At 36.3% G+C, this 16370-nt stretch overlaps 1 protein-coding gene across 7 annotated transcripts in view; it reads left to right on the top strand.

Moving 5' to 3' along the window:
• st18 (ST18 C2H2C-type zinc finger transcription factor) overlaps window positions 1-16370 on the top strand; it is a 141000-nt gene that overhangs the window by 99651 nt on the left and 24979 nt on the right. For all 7 annotated transcript variants that reach the window (XM_062022526.1, XM_062022525.1, XM_062022523.1 and 4 more), the window contains 6 exons: window positions 3637-4338; window positions 6629-6763; window positions 11088-11178; window positions 11279-11371; window positions 11788-11996; window positions 15334-15563. In XM_062022526.1, the coding sequence (XP_061878510.1) occupies window positions 3637-4338; window positions 6629-6763; window positions 11088-11178; window positions 11279-11371; window positions 11788-11996; window positions 15334-15563 (1460 nt within the window). The remainder of the gene's footprint in view (window positions 1-3636; window positions 4339-6628; window positions 6764-11087; window positions 11179-11278; window positions 11372-11787; window positions 11997-15333; window positions 15564-16370) is intronic.

Here is a 16370-nt window from a genome sequence, read left to right as displayed (position 1 = left end):
CAATCTGAACTATTTAATCAGCTACATCCACTTTATGGCACAAGTCCTCTTGGCAGCATTATCAGTACAATACAAACATTGAAACAGAAGTTCAGAACTATTAGAGAATATATATATTCTGCTAATGCCTACCATTATCAATTTGAAGAGTACATTGGTTAGTTAATTGTATCCCACTGCCGCCGTTTTTGAAATGTTTGTATCATTAAATAATAATAAAGAGTATGTAATTATTTGTTAAAAAACAAAACTATAATGACAATTCAATAATTGACATATATTCCATTTCAGAAAAAAAATTGACTGACCACAAGACTTTATACACAGTGGTGCAGGGGTCTCAAACTCGCGGCCCTTCGCCCATTTGTGACCCACAGGCACATATTTTGTAGCCCTTTACTTAACTTTAGTGTTTAGTGTAATTGGCAGGCACATCCTGGGTGTCTAACAGTTGGATATATTATTGCAAGCTTTAATCCCACTATAAAGAACACTCAATACAATAATGATCCAAACACAAAAATTACAGTGAAACAAACACACATTGGGCAACAAAACAAGCAACGTCCTGTAAGCATACAATTTCACATTCAATTTTACATTTGTGACGACTTAAGGCTTACCATAGCTCAGTGTCACTATAGCTGCTGGTAGAAATAGTTGACAAATGTAATCGCATGGTTAAAATGTGATTTTGAAGTGAATACTATGTGCGGTCCCCAGGTAAATTGAGTTTCAGACCCCTGCAGTTGCACATATTGTACTGCAGGGATGAACAAGTCCAATTCCCTGTGCATTTTAGTCATATCGCCTACTTAATAGAGCCCCATATTTTCATTTTTATAGATTTTTAAAGCTCATTTTGTGAGGATTAATTTTACATTTCGACCCATTAATAAATTGTGTGCTAATTCCTGTGTCTATATATCATCATGCTGACCATGGCATAGTGTGATCTGATTCCTCCCCCAATCTATCCCTCTCTATCTCCTCAACACCACTGAATCCTACTTTTTGCTGTCTGGCCACTTAAGAGGATAGAAAGTTAGAAAAAAAAGCCTCATGGCCCCAAAGAGCCTTAACGGAGCATAAGTTTGAACTGTTTGAGAGGATCAAGGGAGATTTGGTGGAATCAGTGCAGCTGATAGTGTTCCATTGTTAATCACTGACCACAACTTGAGATAAATCACTGGTGTTAATAAGTCTTGTTTCACAGGCATTTGAAGGGATAACGCCTATGTAACCCTCTTTGTCCGTTTGCACTGATGATCATACTGTGAAGTGCATTTGCTACTGTTGTGTTTGTCTAAAAGACACTCTAACTTAGTGTGAACATGCACTACAACGTAGAGATGGTCCAAGTTGTGAGAAACGTGTGGCAAAACATGAGGACATTACCATTCCCTTAGGCTAGGATTTCCTAAACCTTTTCAGCTCAAGACCTAAATGTACTTCAATCCTGCCATTATTAATTCAAGGAACTTTATTGTCATACCAGCACACATGAGATATAGTACCCTAGATCCCAGATGTAACCCAGTGAGTACCACAAGAAGGATAAACATATAGCAGGTTATTCATGGCGTAGGTTAATAGGAATAGATTACAAATATGATGGAATAGATAGAAAAATACAATATAAAAACAATGAGAGCAAACCAAACCAAATAAAAGCCCAGTATTAATAAAAATCCCACTAAAATCAATCAATATAGTAAAATAATACACGTGAAATAAAAATACCATTTAACACTTAAAACAAAGTACCACCAGGGCCACGTTAATGTGTACAGCTTTGTTTTATATAACCTTTGTTGTTAACAGATTAATATCTGAGATTAATTAGATTACTGTTGGTAACACATTCCATAGTTAGCAGCTTGTGATGGAAAAGGCAGATTGTCCAAATGTAGTTTTTAGATGTGATATTTTACAGTTCCCAACCATCATGCTCCTTAGTTACCCTAATACTGTTATGTCTTTTAATGTTCCTAGTAGGGATGTCACGGTATGAACACTTCTTATCACGGTTATTGTGACCAAATTTATCACGGTTATCATTGTTATCGCGGTATTTTTAAATTGATATATATATATACAGTATATATATATACAGTACAGGCCAAAAGTTTGGACACACCTTCTCATTCAATGCATTTTCTTTATTTTTATAATATATATTATTTAATTTTTGTCTTTATTATTACATAAATAATGCACAGGTTGTTTTACAGTCAGTGATTAGGTTAATCAATCAATCAAATTTTATTACTATAGCCTCTCAAAGGGCTTTACAACCTCACAACGACATCACCTGATCTAAATCCACATCTGGGCTATGAAAAACTAAAAAATGTATGTCGAGTAGGTACATTTATTGAGCTGGTAGATTAATTTGTTGTTGAATTAATAGATAAAGCATAAATCAATACATTAGTCAGTGCAAATATGAGTGAGGACACTGACTGGTGTGCTCACTGGCTAATTTCACTTCAAAATACACCCCGAGCTGATTTTGGATAAAATTGTTACCAAGTATTAGGCATATAGATTATGTGCATTCTAGTAAAACATTTACAAATAATTCCTGGATGACATTTTGACAATAAAATTGCATTTGTGTCCAAATATTGGGGTCATTTAAATTATTAAAGCAAGTAATTCACTGCGATTAATTGTGATTATTCAAATTCAAAAGTGTGATTAATCCTATTTAAGAAATTAATCGTTTAGCAGCCGGCAACACCCCGATGGGACTTTAGACAATTTTGATACCAAGTTTTGAGCAAATACATGACAAGATACTGCGATTAATCGTAATCAATCACAATACAAAATTGTGATTGATCTGATTTATTAACATTAATCGTTTGACAACATTTATATATAATATACATAGAACTGTCTTATTTAAATGCAACAACATATTAACTTATAGAAGCATTATTTTTTTCATCAAATGAAATTAAATGTCTTAACTCAATGGTTATGTACTTTATTACAGTTTTATATCAGTTTTTTTTATATAGTATTATATTTATATATTGTATGGCATGATAGTTGTAATAAACCACCTTGTTTTATTTTCTTCCAATTTTTCATCCCCAGAAACAAGAATTATGTTTTTCCATCATTGTTTTCTGCAGATGACAACATATTGCTGCTGAGCGGCAACTTAAAAACACACATGACTAATTTTATTTTATTTTTTGTAATATTTGACTGTAATATGACTGTAATGTAAATCCCCCATAATCTCCTTTCTAAATCTTTGGTAGACAAAAAAGAAAGGAAAGAAGAAAACAATTTTGTTCCTAAATTCCATGTTTCATGTTCAGCTCACGCAGGAAAAATAAATACATTTCCTGAACGGGGTAAATCTGAAAATATACTTGCAAGTAATTGCTTTGGGAATCTCCAGACCTTATGTGTTTGTCAGCAAAACATGTTTTTCTCACAATATTATCCGTCAAAAAGTGAAGCAGAATTTAAAACCTTAAATGGATTGTGAAGATTACAAAGATGTCAAATTGTTTACCCCGGTGTTGACAGCCACACAAGCACATGCTTGTTGTGTTAAGACTTGTATAAAAAAAACAAACATGTTTGATAATAAAGGTTCTCTTGTTGTTTCAGATTCAAACTTAAGTCCATTCAATGGTGTGGCTGACATAAATGAACGCTACGACGCAACAACGTTAAAGTCCAACGATTCGCTGCGGTGGTCGGAGGTCACGCCTGAAGGCTCGCCGCAGTGTGAGGTCAGCACCCCTGAAGCCCACATGGATGAAGATGACGAGTTCCTCAATAATGAAGCAGAAGACCAAAGTCAAGACAGGCTGAGCGGCACGTTGTCCCCTCAGAGCTCCGTTACAGACAAGAGGGAGCTGGAATGGGCCTTTTCTGCCGAGATGAACGATTGCAGTCCCTCCAGAACTCCTGAAGACTCATCACTCAGGAATGGCCATGTGAAGGAGGAGCCTCACCCGGAGCTGGAAGGTCCCATGGTCAGAGGAGGCCTTTTTCAGGCCGAGGCGCTCAGATACAGGCTGTATCCAGCGGCGGAGGAGGAGAATGACGGCGAGGCCGAGGCCGAGAGACCTCCCAGGCTGGAGGGCTGGGCGCTAGACCTCCACCAAAGAGGCCTGGATCCGGGCCACGGCACGGTGAACCTGAGCCTGTTGGAGCAGGCCATCGCTCTGCAGACAGAGCAGAGGCAGGCCCTGCATCACGCCTACAGGGAGATGGACCGCTTCCTCATGGAGCAGATGACCAATGAGAGGAGACACCACAGGATGATGGACATGGACAACAGGATCAGCTACCATGCAGCCAAAGGTGAGTTCGACAGAAGCTGCTTATTTCATCAAAACAACTTAATCTAATTTCACATCTGCTGTTTGAGTTCTAGCAAATAAATACAACTACTTTTTTGGATGAACCATACTTTTAACCCGCAATACGCAATACTAATACTTATATAACCCCTTAATACAACAGTTGCAATTAAAACTGTAAGCAATTCTAGGAATACAATACAAGACTTGCTAATTTTATTAATTTATTTTCATTTACATTTAAAAAGCAAATATATGATTTCAAAAAAATGTAAATTTTAAATATAAAATTAAAGATAAAAAAAAACAACATTTCAGGTCATCTTACTCGTCATACGTCAGCAGCTAAGAGGAGATTTTGTAATCGGTAACCTGTTTTGAAAAGGTTCTATTATCACAATATATTGCGAGAATCGGTTTGAATCAAAAATCAATTGTGAATTAAATCATAACCTCAAGAATCGGAATCTTATTTGAATCCAATTGATTTCCCCATCCATCCCTTAAATTTGATCATATATTTCAATTTTTTATTATATTTCATATATGTTATTACTTATTTACAGTGATGGGCAAGCTACTTTGAAAATGTAGTAAGCTGAGCTACAAGTTACTCTCGATGAAATGTAGCTAAGCTACAGGGGAAACCTTCCCCAGATAATTGTAGCAAGCTACACTACAAGCTACACGGCAAAAGTAGCTTACTACATCAGAGCTACGTATATATATATATATATATATACATATATATATATATATACACACATATATATTTATATATTAGGGCTATCAATGTTAAAGGGGAACTGCACTTTTTTTGGAATTTTGCTTATCGTTTACAATCCTTATGAGAGATAAGAAGACAAAACGTTGTTTTTTTGCAGTCTAACATGTAAAAATTGTCTCGTTCTAGGTAGCTAGCAATGCAGCTAATGGGAGCAATCAATTCACTTTAAAAATGTATTCAAAAACCGTCACCAATACCTAATTTACGTTCCGTAACCTGTATAATACCAAGCTGTAGCGACATTATTATTGTAAGAGCGAACACTGAGGAACTCTCTTTCTAGCATAGTAACACATCGGCGTGCTTCGGTATTAGCTGTAAAAACTAGCTACAGAAACAGATAAGCTAGCTTCTATGTCAGCCCAAAACATGTTTGAGTTTGTAATGCACAACACTGCGATAAGACAAACATTTTAACTGAATGAAAAACATGAACAATCATATTACAGTATCTGTAAAGTATTAGCCCACATTTCATGTTTTGTTTGTACACAGCCAGCCAGACAGCGTATGTACTGTAGTTGCACTAAGACGCATGATGTTTCTGCATGTATCATGATCAATATTAAAGTGTGACTCACTCGATGTCTGTTTGGTCCAGCTGGCCGGTAATGTTTTTCCTGGTTTATTTGGGGTAAGCACGCCATTTATGTCGAAATAGCATGGCTCCAAATTCCACATTAGCAGCTACACCTTCTGTCTGCTCCAACGTCTCACCCTCTTCTTTGTGCTCGCTTCTATAAGAAGTAGTTCATCCTCCATTGAGCTTCAAAAAGATAAGGTTGCGAATCCTCATTTGTCCAAAAACCTATTTGTTGCCAGAAGTCGGATGTGCGCTGCTGTGGAAACGGATATCAATAAAAAATGCAAACTTTTCTCACTGCGGGGTTAAAAAAATCTGAGGTCTAATATCCACACGTACCAAATATGATGTTTAAACATATAAAGGAAAAAGTGATTAGAAACCAATTGTGATTTAAATGTTTGTGCACTCACAAAACAGAGAGAGAATGTAAAAAAAAAAAGGAAGATTCACAGAACAAGACGTCCTTTTTGCTACTAAAACATTTTGGCAACAAGTACATAAAATAGGATAAAAAAGATAAAGAAATAGAAAAAAATATGTCTGATGGAATTGCAACTACTCAGAATATTGGATTTTGATAGGAATCAAGTGGATATTTAACCATGACCATAAGTCTTAAATCCTGCTAAAGTACCTCTCATGTTTGCCTCTGATTCTTCAAATGACCGTAGCTAAATGTGTAATCCTCCGTGTAATCTTTCCATGGACGGCCATTAAGAAGTCAATGCTCTGTGTTCAACTACAGCCTTAACTAAAATCACAGATTAATACATATATTTTATGAAAAAAGAAGTGTCTGGCTTTCACATATCATAATATTTCAATCTCTTTTTGGCTCATGTACAATATGAGGGCTTGATTTCCTACTGTTCCATTGTGTGTATAAAAGCGCTTAAACATGTTTTCATGTTTCCACAGACTCTCTGCGGACAGACAAGCGGGACATCAAGTGTCCCAATCCGGGCTGCGACGGCACCGGTCATGTGACTGGCTTGTACCCCCACCACAGGAGTTTGTCTGGGTGTCCCCACAAAGTCAGAGTGCCGCCAGAGAGTGAGTGTGTAAATAATATATTAATTTATTGCATTGATCCCTTTATTTGGTACACTTGGCATTGATCATAAGGCTTAGTTTTACAGCAGCGTTACAGAATGAACAATTCATTTATTTTTGTAGATGTAGTCTAATTTTCAATGTTTCATATTATTTATTACTCAACTGCAGAGAGTACCAGGTGTCTATTAGGGTTAGACATTTATCATGGGAAGGTTCTAAAATAATTTTTTGATTTTATTAAAAAAAAAATCCCCACAAATAAAATATTAATCTATATATTTATATTACTCATATCAATATAGTACAATTGATTTTACACTATTAGTATAATCCTAAATGATATATTAATTTACAATATATACGTCATTCAAAAATGTATCAATACTGAAATGCATAGCAGCTTTGTGTCATGGTATGACAACTGTAAAAAAAAATAGTATTTATTATGTAGAAAATGGATGGATGGATGCACGGATAGTTGGAGCTATTGATTATTTTGGTAATCGAGCGATTAATCGAGTAATCAGATTTAGTGGCCCTTCACAACCTCTGTGTATTTTAGGGAAAACAGTTGAAATAACCAAAACATTTCTGCCGGCTATAACCTTGATTTTGTTCTAATAAATCATCAACTTTGAATTGAACTTTTAAAATGTGTGCATTTAAAAAACTTTAAACGACTAAAAGCTCTACACTGTTTGCTGCGACACACGGCTCTCATGTGCACTCTCAGGGCTGTGCGGACTCTATGTCTGCATATTTAAAAGCACCCATTGCGGTCTAGATTTGATCCATTTGTATTAGTTATACTCATTAAAGGATTAATCGAGTCCACAGAATATAAACTGAAGCTTTTTTCAAATCAAATTAATCGTGTGAATCGTCCCCAATTTAATGTGTATTTTTATATTATGTATATTTGATTATTTATTGATATTGTTTTTATGATTACAATTTAAAAACATGATTACATAGTGTCTGTAAAGTTGTTGTTGCAGTGTGTTTGGTTTTAAAGACCAATGACACATAGTGTTATCAGAAATATTAAAGTACTCTCAGCCATCAGCTGTTTTTTTATTTGAGGTACAGCATTTATTTATTCAAGTGTGGCATCTATAAGAGGCAAAGCCATCATTTGCATACTTATTGTAAACCTGAATGTAAGTGATCAATATGGTCTTTGGTAAAGGAAGACATTTATATTGGATCCCATTAGATAGCGTACCTATCGTTGTGACTATTGAGTGAACATATTTGACACACAAAGTTTTAATTGCTGCAGTCATTTCAATCCTCTTAGCTTCAACGTCGAATTACAACATGTGCATCATAATTTTAAGAAGTAACTTAAAGGATTTCTCTCTCTCTCTCTTTCTCTTATGTGCATTGAAGTGTTTTTCCCCTCTTGGCGATTGTTAAGACATTTCAACAAAACTCTCAACAAACATTCCAACATTAAAGCGTAATGTTACAAAAGCAACAGGAAAAGTAATTAACTTTCCGCAGAAGAGGGAAAAAAAGGCGTATGCTCTCCGAGTGGAGGCAGTGTTTAGTGAATCAAAGGGTCGAGTTTGCTATGCCATTGAAAAAAAAAAAATAGACAACTCCATGCCAACTAATTGGTGCGTAGAGAGAAAAGAAGTTTCTAAGCATACAGAGCGGACCTTTAACGACGCCTTTGTTTTGAAGAATGTAATCAGACGCTTTTCTTTGCACTAAGTCAAGCTGTTTACATTGCAGACACTTTCTCTGCACCACGCCGTAATATATTTTTATACATACAGTATGTGCATCATTGCAATTAGGAACCAACAATTAGTTTTGATGAATATGACTAATTGACACACCTATTTTCACCTCTTTTTTGCTCTCTATTGCTGTCATAATTTTTTTTAGTACAGTACGGTGTCGATATAAATTTCACAAAGCTGACGAAAGCAAGAACATTATAGATATTAATGCTATTTATTGTCACATACTTGTGTAGCATGTTGTCAAATGAACCACATTTTAAGACTGCATAACATAATTGGCTTGTTTTTTACAACAAAATGTACAGAACTACAGCAAAAAATGTACAGAATTACAGCAAAAAAATGGTTTTGCAGCACAAATGCTGAAAGGTTTTAAAGCCTACACACTAAAAAATGCTGGGTTATTTTTGATAACCTGATTTATTAGTTGCTAGTGTTGTATTAAATGTTGGGATTTATTTCTATGAAGAGCAATCCATTTTTTGGTTTATAAGGGTATTATTTTAACTCAATTTCTGGGTTTTCAAAATTATGAACCATTTTTGGGTTGTTTTTCAACGAGTAACGCATTTTTCAGTAAAAGGGTTTTTTAAATTTAAAAGTGACTTTTTTCTTGAAGGGAATTTTATTATGGATTAATCTCATTAACTTTATTTTCAATCACCCGACATTGAGTTAGCATAACTCAACTTTTGGGTTAAATAATTCAACCCAATAGATTGGTTGGGATTGAATAACCCAACATTAAGTTATCATAACTCAACTTTTTGGTTAAATAATTCAACGCAAAAGTTTGGTTGAAAAAATTAATCCAAAATGTTGAGTTAAAATAACTCAAATAAGGGGTTCGTCTTTTTCTGAACCAGCAGTTGGGTTGAAATTGGGTTATTTTTTAACCCCACATATTTTAGGGTGTATGTCATTAAAAATGCTTGTATCTTTACTATAAACCACCAGAAAAGGTGATAGTGACCGAAAAATTTATGATGAGTATAATACATACATATGTATATATATAGATACATGTACATATATTTAATTGATTGATCGAATGGGATTGTGAAATGAGGTGTATAGATGTGTGAGGGTTTGTGTTAGAGGTAGGAATCTTTGTGCACCTCACGATTCGATACAATTACGATTCAGGAGCTACGATTCGATTAAAAATCGATTAGTGATGCTTCTTTAGTTTATGTATAGTGATTTTACAATTATTTTTGTTTCACTAATTAAGCGTTTATCACTTGCAACTTAAAAAAAACATATTAATTTGGAAAGGGAACAGTTAAATTAATTCCCACATTTATTAAATTAATGAATATGTGTGCAAAACTGGACCATCAGTGCCCGATATTAAAGAAGCTGGCCATTGGTTATTGACGTTTACTAATCGATTGTATTTCGTGTCTGAATTGCGATGCATCTAAAAATGTATTATTCCACCCACCTCTAGTTTGTGTGTGATGTGCTTTTTGTATATGTTGTACTGTTTTATATATGTGTCGTCATCATTTTGGTTTTAGTATATTGTATGTCAGTTGGTGTCAAATTGGAAATTAGTCAATAAACCTCAGCCTGGGCTGATAATCAACAAATCAATAATCGAACGATAAATGAAAATGAACTTGAAAACACGCCGTCATCCATAAATGACTGTGTTTGTGTGTGTTTCTTTTCTTCGTCTCTTGCTACTCAAACAGGTTACAAGAGGGTTCACTCAGTGAATGGCTCTCACCACCTGAGCGCGTTTATTCATTAGTAGAAATGAATGAACGGTGTGAACCTTCTTGTCAGTCATTCACAATCTTTGTCTCTGTTGGCGTAGGCATACACACACAAGATGCACAAAAATAGCCTCGCCAGTCGTTTGTGAGAAGCATTGCAAAGTAACAAAAATTAAGAGGAAAACATTTTACTGAGAATGTTTCAGCATCAAAAGAGTGAGCAAGATGAGCCCAACTTGGACGAACGAGCAAGTATGCCTGATTTGTTGAAAAGTGAAAAGACAACAAGTACACAACCTAATTTCTGCACTTCAACATGTTTAACGTTTACTGTCATTTTTGCAAACAGAGATTGAGATTTTATTTTTAAGATTGTTTACTTATTTAGGATAATTAAAAGTTCTTGACCCGCCTTCCGCCCGAATGCAGCTGAGATAGGCTCCAGCACCCCCCTCGACCCCGAAAGGGACAAGCGGTAGGAAATGGATGGATGGACGGATGGACTTCCCAATAAAAATGGTAAATAAAAAACAAAATAAAAAAATAAATGGCAATATTAAAAAATACTAATAAGAAATCAAAATGTATTGCGTTTGAAAGGAACACATTATCATTATTATATATTTTGATTAAAATTAGTGTTTAATTTGTTTCAAAATAATGTAGACAATAATATAATTTATCAGCAATATATTGTCCAGCAAAATTTGTTTTCGGACCAAACCTACATAAACCAATTAGGGGAAAAAATTGTGAAGCGTTTAGGGTCCGGTCCATCTTAAACATCCAAATGACCAAATAGCTCATTTACATATTTCTCCCCTCTCTCTCTCTCTCTCTCAGTCCTGGCCATGCACGAGAACGTCCTCAAGTGTCCCACCCCCGGATGCACGGGACGAGGCCACGTCAATAGCAATCGCAGCACCCACCGGAGGTAAATAACGATAATCATCATCATTTTGCTCCAGAGAGAGCGCCATTATGAGGCTCTTTGTTGGCGGACGAGCTAAAAAGGTGTTTGATTCCCTTCCCAGTCTGTCGGGCTGCCCCATCGCCGCTGCGGTGAAAATCTCCAAACCTCAGGACGAGATCCTGAAAAGCAGACAAACGCCCTATCGCTCACCGAGGTATGCCAGCCAGCGTTTAATGTCATCATGGCGGGCTGGAGAATAATTAGCATCGAAAAAGTCTGGATTGGAGGAAGAAGTGGGTGGCGGTGGGGGGTGTTCTGCAACTTCTGCAAAAAAGTGATAAAACACTATTATTTTGAAGAGTGTTTTATTTATTGAGCGATCCCTGTTGAATTCACTAGCGTTGTTGTTGAGTTCCACTCTATTAGAGATGATAAAAGAGCAGAACTCTTTGTTCCCGCTGGATTTCTCACGGGCAGCATGCCCACTCCTACTATATTAATTAGTCTGGCAACCTGGCTGCGCATTGACAACATCAAATCCCAGACTATGTGTACAAAAACACTGTTCCAAAACAATGCTGGACTACGTCGTCCCTTCTTCTTACTGATGTCTTCTGTGTGCCCTCATAGAGCCATGGGGCTGGGGAAGAAATTCGACGTGAGCCAGCTGAACTACCGCCTCGCTCACCCGGCGGCCGCCCTGCAGAGCGGCCTGACAAAGGACATGGACAAGTACAGCAGGATCCGCTTTGATTACGCCAGCTTTGATGCGCAGGTCTTTGGGAAGCAGCCTCTGAACGGGAGCGGCCACGAGCAGGAAGTGGCTCTCTATCCTGAATGTAGGTCCAAAAGTAATTCAGGAGATGATGTCGTACGGCTCTTTGAAGGGAGCCGTTCCTTTCAAAGAGCCGTTCAAAAGACTTGCTCGTTATTATAGTTCTTTTTTTAAAGGGGACCTGTGATGATTTCAATCTTCATTTAAACACTTCCTTGTGGTCTGGATCAGTGTTTCTTAACCATAGAAACACTGCGGTCCATTGTCGGGCCGCAAGCTTGCTCTTATATCGTTTGACGAGGTTGTAAAACACAGGGGTCAAAGTCAAGGCCCGGGGGCCAGCTCTGGCCCGCCACATCATTCTATGTGGCCCACGAAAGCCTGGAAAAAATGAGTTTCAATAAAACAATTTTTTTTTTACTAAATGCATTCGTTCTTTCAATTTTGACCAAAAAAAAAGCATTATTTGTATTATTATTATATACTGTATTGCAAAACTATTTTTGTGAGATAAAAACAAATGAATTAAAGTTAAAGGGGGCGGCGTGGCGAAGTTGGTAGAGTGGCCGTGCCAGCAATCGGAGGGTTGCTGGTTACTGGGGTTCAATCCCCACCTTCTACCATCCTAGTCACATCCGTTGTGTCCTTGGGCAAGACACTTCACCCTTGCTCCTGATGGCTGCTGGTTAGCGCCTTGCATGGCAGCTCCCGCCATCAGTTTGTGAATGTGTGTGTGAATGGGTGAATGTGGAAATACTGTCAAAGCGCTTTGAGTACCTTGAAGGTAGAAAAGCGCTATACAAGTATAACCCATTTATTATTTATAAATATCTGCTTGTCACCTTTATTTATGATTTTAAAGCAAGTTATACATAAAAAAATCTAATAATCAAATGCCTATGCATTTCAATTAATCATGATTAATCACAAGTTATTACACGCATGCATAATGTAAGTTAATTTTTAAAAAGCGGCCCTCTGCGATGTGGCCCTCAAAGAAAATGAGTTTGACACCTCTGTTGTAAACTATAAGTACGTTAGATATAATTATTGAATACCATTAAAATAAAGAGTAAGATTACTAATTCAGTGCTAATATTTGAGTGGGTCCCAGGCCCTTCTGTGGTGGAAAACTTGGGCCCCTAAGTCAAGAAGGTTTAGAACACCTGGTCTAGATATTATGTATTGGATATGCTTGGGAGTAAATTTTGCTCCACAATCACTTTTATTTGTCTGTCTGCAAGTTGTTCGATTTTGTAAACGTTCCTACATTGGAAATGAAACCATGCTCCGCCCTTTCCAAAAGTACCTAAATTTAACTTTAAAAAAAAAAAAAAACATTGTCTAACTATATAACTTGAAGTCGTCACCGTGATTTTTGTCCAGACACGGTTAAAAATAAATTATATAAATAAAATAATTACATTGATTCACTTGGTCACAATATTAGGTACACCTGCACACTCGCAATATTACTCTATTGGTGGGAATTATTCAGAAATATTTACTATTAGGGATAGGAATCTTACAACAATTCAATTTGGATCCTTGGGGTGATCAATCGATTCTCAATTTAACACGATTTTCTAGTAAATTCTTGCAATGTATAATTTGGTATGAAAATGATAATAGAACCTTTCAAAACATGTTACAGGTTACAAGAGGTCCTTTTGGCTGCTGACTTATGACATATGACAAAAAACGTGTTTAAAAAAATTGATCATTAGAAAAAAATTATATAATATTTATTATATAATAAATATTTTATATTCATTTATTAAAATTATGAATACATTTTAATCAGTGTAAATAAGAATTGTAATTTGGATGTGAATCCATTTTTTGAACCCCCCTTTTGACTTTGTTTTTTATTGTAAACAGTCAAAATAGTGGTGCCATATCCCCCGTGCTTTGTTTGGCAGCGACATGACTATTTTAAAATTTTCCCTCACCTAAAAACTTTGCAGCAGAAGAGCATTTTAACAGTACAGAAAAAAAAATGCAAATAATATGAATAAAATGTATAAAGGCATATAAAAAGTATAAATGAAAGTAGAATAAAAATAAGGACATAAAACAATCTGAACACAAAATACTACCCTACAAATATGATAATACTCACTTTTTGTAATCATAGATCAAGTATGCTTATATACACAGTCAACGTTTTGCTTTGTTGCGGCCATGTTTTTTCATTCCATCCTGCTCAAATTTTACACACCTGTGCCAGTCAGTCCACTAAAGTGTGTATCGAGTTTGGTGGTGATTCGTTGAAACACCCCAAAGTTACAGTCTGTTTTTTTTAAGAGCGTTTGAGCTGTGTGAGAAATTTCAAGTCAATGTCTGGCAGTGCTGGTGTATTTGTCAGAAAAAATAGAGCACAAGAAACATAGTTGGGGTGCATGTTTTGACAAATGATCCTGCTTTTGTGAGCAGTGCTTCAGGGTTAGAAGAGTTAACTTACAGAAACACACGGCCACAAATAAAATTGAATAATCTGATTTATGTTCATTTCTCCGCCACATTAGTGATACAATTATTTAGTGTGAAGAATATATTTATGCCCAAACTGAGCCGTAAACTTTAAAAAAAAAAATCATTATTAATAGAGTGCATTTTTGAGTCGGAAATGAAAGAAAGAGTGACAAGACTAAAAAAAAAAAAAAAATGAAAATTTTAAATTATTTATATTTACTGATTTTGCAGACATGCAACATTCATCAAAAATGTAGCAAAATACTGAAAATACATTAAATGGAACTTTATTGGTCCGCTAATTAAGGTTCCAATAGGAGCCACACCCTTTATGGCATACTGTGCAAATTAGCTCTACAATCATATTACATAGATATAAATATAATTGAAATTAATTACTTTAATATGAATACTTTAAATAATACTGTGAACTGAGAAAAAATATCTAATAATCAAGGTAGAAAGCTAATACATTATTACAAAAACACAACCTATAAACACAATTTCTTACAATACTTGTGTCAAAGATATACAAATATAACTCCTGATTTTGTGGGTTTAAATTTGTAATTTTTATTTATTTTTTTATAAAGAAAACCCTGAAGATGTCTAGTGGGTACATTGTGGTCATCTACAATCATGCATTTGTCATTACAGTTGCAGTTTTCAGTAGTTGATTATTGAGGAGTTCTAACATTTTGCTTCAAATACTGGGTGATAATAATAGATAATTATAAATAGTAGGCAGATAGTTTTTATGATGTGTAAAATTGTGCTTTATAATTCTTTATGCAGCTGCATGTTAACAAAAAGACATTATAACATTCCCCCCCCCCCTTCCATTGTCTCATTATTACATTTGATTGGAACACCTGGTGTCTTCACGTCTGCATTATTCACAATCTATTTGTTTTTGTTTTTTTCAGCACCCCAGCATTATCCTGGCTTCCTCGCCGCTCCAGGTGGCCACTTGCCCACCTCTGGTCAGCGCAGCCCACCTAGTCATTTAAAAAAAAAAGACTGCCTTCAAGCCGCCGCTGCAACCGCAACCGCAACCGCAACCGCAACCGCAACCGCCGCCATCCTTAACCTCTCCACTCGCTACCGGGAGAGTGACGAGTGTGTGGCCGACCGGCCCTTGGCAACCTCTACTAAGGTAATCAAATCAGACCACTTGGAGAGGGATTTAATGTGGTCACTTTTAAAGCAACTCTGATTTGTGTATAAAAAGGGAAGACATCAAAAGATTTGGCAAAGAGAGTGAAGCAAAAGGAAGCGTGTGAAGCTTTAATGTACACACATGAAAAGTGGGTGTAATGCTATTAAAAGGAGAAGCGGACTTTGGTTGCGTATTACAGCCACTCAAGCTGCCTTTAAATATGTGGTCTTTTCACATTGAAATGTTTGAAGTGTTGTCAAAAAGAGCATCCCGCGTGCTGCGAATGGCGGAGAACAGTTATCAGCTTAATGATCCAAGAGTGACTTAGTGTGTCTACACCAAAAAGTGCACAAGAAAGTTGCATTCACACACTTTGCTCCAAGTAGCGCTTGCGTAACGTCCGTCACACTCTGCGTCTTGCATACTCTATAGGATGATTCAAGGTTTGTGCACACCTACACCGCACGCACACTTATCTCCCCCCCTCCAGCCTGCTGAGCTGAGAACGTGGCCCGCTACCAGGTAACGGCCCACTGAATTAAATGAATAAAACAGTGTTAGCAAGTTGATCATCTGTTCGCATTTACAGCTTAGTTGTCTGTCTGGAGATGCACAAAATAAAAAAATAAACAGCTTTCCTGTCTGCTGAGGGAAGAAGGGTGGCATCAAAGAGCAGCCATATTTAGAGTGTTATATGCTTCAGCATATCTGCATATGTACGGTACATTGTGGAATACGGTACGCTGCAAAATAGCTTTTATTGCTTTATTACCACGTGACTTAATGTATTCGTGTTTGAGGCAT

Source organism: Entelurus aequoreus, linkage group LG16 (genome assembly GCF_033978785.1).
Source record: "Entelurus aequoreus isolate RoL-2023_Sb linkage group LG16, RoL_Eaeq_v1.1, whole genome shotgun sequence".
Lineage (NCBI taxonomy): Eukaryota > Metazoa > Chordata > Actinopteri > Syngnathiformes > Syngnathidae > Entelurus > Entelurus aequoreus.
The sequence above is the reverse complement of the archived record's forward strand: the minus strand, read 5'-3'. Positions and strand labels throughout refer to the sequence as shown.